The sequence below is a fragment of the Hordeum vulgare genome, chromosome 7H (assembly GCF_904849725.1).
Source record: "Hordeum vulgare subsp. vulgare chromosome 7H, MorexV3_pseudomolecules_assembly, whole genome shotgun sequence".
Classification (NCBI taxonomy): Eukaryota; Viridiplantae; Streptophyta; class Magnoliopsida; order Poales; family Poaceae; genus Hordeum; species Hordeum vulgare.
Window position 1 is genome coordinate 584224378 of NC_058524.1, and position 4057 is coordinate 584228434.

Sequence of the window (4057 nt, forward strand, 5' to 3'; positions counted from 1 at the left end):
TCGGGCCAGAGGAATCATTCAAGTTATACGATGCAATTGGTGAACGGACTCATCTTTGGTGAATTGGTGATAAGGAAACGTATGGAAACTGAAGAGACCGGAAACAAGAATGGAAACGGAACCGACCTTCCACGTCCAGAAACTGAAGTAAGCGTTACCGCTCGCTATCACCGTCCTGTATAAACTGCGGGTAGCACGGACACACCCAGCACTTGCGAGAGGCGATCGATCAACACCATGGCTTCGTCCGGCTCTCTCCTCCCCGCCCTCCTCGCGCTGCTCCTGCTCGCAGTCGCCCCCGCCGCGTCGGCGACCACGGCGACGGTCTTCGCCCGGGCCGCCGCTCCTGCCTCCGACCTCGCGGAGCGGCTGCAGGGAGTGGGGCAGCAGCAGTGCTGGGAGATGCTGATGGACGTCAGGTCGTGCACGGGGGAGATCATCCTCTTCTTCCTCAACGGCGAGGCGTACCTGGGGCCCGGGTGCTGCCGCGCCGTCCGCGCCGTCGTGGAAAGCTGCTGGGCCGCCGACGACATGCTGTCCGTCATCGGGTTCACCGCGGAGGAGGGGGACATGCTCAAGGGCTACTGCGACGCCGGAGACGACGGCAAGGGCGGCGAGGGGCATCACTAGCGTCCGCGGATCGTCTCCGGCGTCGCCGCCTCAGCGTGCTCTTCAAGGCGCGTGCCAGCGTCACCGTTGCCGCCGCGCCGTGAAGGAAAGGGCTTGTGCGCCATGCGGATGTGGTTTCTCTGGGTTTAGTTCATGTAACCCGATTGAGTTGCCAAAAACTGAATAATAATGATGTAATAAAACACAATATTGGTAGTACTAGGTTTCTGTCTTGCATTGATTTTCTCTTGGAACTAACTATATGAGCAACAAAATTTGGATTTAAACATGACACACCCAATCAAAAGGAAAATGCTAAACCCACGGACCTACTACGGGTTGGTTGCGGGCCTTTCCAATAATACTCCCTTCCTTTCATAATATAGTGCACCCGCGTTTTTTAAGATTTAAATTTAATCATAAATTTAATTAACGTGAACGATTGTAATGAAAATGAAAATTATATCATTGAATTTGTATTAGAAAGTGCTTTCATCGCAGTCGTCCACATTGATTACATTTATGATCGAAGTTAAATATCGAGATGCGTGGACGCACTACATTACAAAATGGAGGAAGTACTTTTCATCCCCACTCTTGATTTTTTAGATGGATGGAGGCCGCACGTCCCCTTTAAACTAACAAAATTTTGCCATGAAAACACCAGCACCCCTGTGAATCTCCGTGTGTGTAGCATGGTTGCAATCAAAATCAAAGACTGGATTGGACACGGTAGAGATGAGAGTGAAGTTGCGGGGCAAGGCAGACCAATCGCAACGGTGCACCAACGTCTGTGCTGTGATGCTCAATCTAGAGCACGCCACCGCTTTTGACTGAAAGCTTGCAGCTTGGCGAGGCAGAGCAGGTGAATGCTCCAAGCGATTTTTTGTCAAAAAAGACCGAGTCGAATTGACAAAAAAGACCATCTTCCAGTTTTTTTGACAAAAGAGAGCAGCTGGGCCGTGGCGGCAGGCGCGTCATCCGACACGTGGCACCTGACACCACGCGCGGAGGCGGCAGCACCTGCGGCCACGACAGTAGGCAGCAATCCTAGAATAACCGAAAACCGGCATGGCTAGCCGCTGCAACGGAATGGTGTGTGTTTGATGGGCCCTGCCGCTACACACCCTGGCGGCATGTGTCCCGCATGAGCAACTCGCTCTCTCGTTCTGCTCTTTGTTCTTGTGTTCTTAAAAAGTGTGAAATATGCAAGTTTGATTGAGATCTAAATCAATTCAATGGTTAGTTTTGAAAATGTGGAGTTGAAGTAAAGATAGATCAAGGTAAGATGTACCTATTTTTGTGTTTTTTGCTCACATGCATGGTGGTTTGTACTGTATGATTAGTCTCTAACTTTGTATTCTCTGCTGTATTATTTGGCATTTGATAATAATTTTGAAGAGTGTTTTGGAGCATTTGGAAAGTACAAAATGACCGTGCATGTAGCCGAAAAACATAAAAATGGATAGGTCTCATCTTGATCTGTTTGTTTTTCAACTACAACATTTTCAAAATCGACCTTCAAATTAATTTAAATCTCGGTCAAACGTGGCTATTTTCACACTTGCTAACACCGAGTAAAGCATAGCAGAACTAGAGCAAGGGGCGTGCTGCTGCTTGAGACCTGCCGCCAAGGGGTGTGGCGGTAGGGCCCACCAGCCCATCCAATTCCATTGCAGCAGCAGGATTGTCGTAATTCCGGGGCGGGCAGGTCCTGCCGGCTCCGCACGTGGCAGCATGTGCCACGTATCGGTTAGCGCGCCTGCCGCCACGGTCAGCTGGTCTCTTCTGTCATTTTTCTTTTTTTCAAAAGTGGTATTTTTCAACTATTCGACCCGAGAGGTGGTCCTTTTGAACAAAAATTCTCTCCAGGCCGCCGCGAGTTTGCGAGTCGGGTACTCGGGTTATGGGATGAAACAAACTGAAACGAATTGATAGGAGATGCACCCCGTGCTTAGCACGGACATGCCCGATTCTCATGTTTGACCAAATGATCATATTGTGTTTTTTTGCGGAGTAAAAGAGTTTTAATCCATTGATGCAGAGTTACTATCGGCTGGCAAAAGCTCAACGATACAAGACGGCAATTCTGTAGCCAAAAAGCCGTGCTACACTCTACTTTTTCATGCTTCGCCAAGCGATCTGCTACTCTGTTTTGATCTCTAGAAATTTTTATTGGAAAAAATTCTCTACCAGCTAAGAGGTGCTTAATCTCCATGACTAAATGACCATAATAAGCTGATCAATCAAGAATAACCGAGGACAATGAAGAAAGTGTTGTCGAAGAGTCGGATTGGATTACCACGGGAAGATCTGATCGCTCTAGACGCTCCCTAATTGCATGTAGTTCCGTTTCAAGGGCATCATTGCATTAGAAGAGGTGTCGATAAGAAGCAAAGATCAAGCTTCCATCTGGATTCCTGAGGACCTTCCCTGAACCCGCAGCCTCGTCTAAGGAAAACGAACCATCGACCGAAAGGGCGACCCATCAACATGAGTAGGCCAGGCTCTGGTCGACGCAATTTCCTTGATCTTGCGTTCTAACCACCCCTCTCTCTCTCTCTCTACCATTTCACCTTTGATCATCTCCTTCACGTTGTACTTTTTTGTATGCCATAAAGATTTCAGACAGCTATTCAAAAAGTCGACTGAGATTTTTACCGGAACTTGGTCCTTTCCATGCAATCAATCATTTCGTAAATTCCATACTCTCCATATTAAAATCAGCACCATGTCACATACCTTCTGAGTGCAGTTTGCTAGCACATTGAGCATCCATTCCTCCCCGGTATTTAATAGATGTTCATTGCTTGGGATAGGCCCTATTATCATCATTCATTCCCAGAGTTGCACCGCTTCCTTGCATGCCACCAAAGCGTGGAAGGAGGCTCCCATCTTCGACACCACATAGCTGGCAAGTTGCACGCGTTCGAAGGTTTCTATATTGCATGCACTTAAAGGTAGCAAAGGCACCACCCTCCTGTTGGAATTATGCCCTAGAGGCAATGATAAATATAGTTATTATTATAATTCTTGTATCAAGATAATCGTTTATTATTCATGCTATAATTGTATTGAATGAAGACTCATTTACATATGTGGATACATAGACAAAACACTGTCCCTAGCAAGCCTCTAGTTGGCTAGCCAGTTGATCAAAGATAGTCAGTGTCTTCTGATTATGAACAAGGTGTTGTTGCTTGATAACTGGATCACGTCATTAGGAGAATCACGTGATGGACTAGACCCAAACTAATAGACATAGCATGTTGATCGTGTCATTTTGTTGCTACTGTTTTCTGCGTGTCAAGTATTTGTTCCTATGACCATGAGATCATATAACTCACTAACACCAGAGGAATACTTTGTGTGTATCAAACGTCGCAACGTAACTGGGTGACTATAAAGATGCTCTACAGGTATCTCCGAAGGTGTTCGTTGAGTTAGT

General features: G+C 47.0%; 1 protein-coding gene across 1 annotated transcript; it reads left to right on the plus strand.

The window, feature by feature from the left end:
- Positions 1–237: 237 nt before the first annotated feature.
- LOC123407239 (egg cell-secreted protein 1.1-like) lies at positions 238–715 on the plus strand. The gene has a single exon (XM_045100327.1). The coding sequence runs from the start codon at positions 238–240 to the stop codon at positions 628–630; it is 393 nt and encodes a 130-aa protein (XP_044956262.1). The 3' UTR covers positions 631–715.
- Positions 716–4057: the final 3342 nt, after the last annotated feature.

Coding starts and splice junctions, on each gene's coding strand:
- LOC123407239 (XM_045100327.1), top strand. CDS start 238: ATGGCTTCGTCCGGCTCTCTCCTCCCCGCCCTCCTCGCGCTGCTCCTG.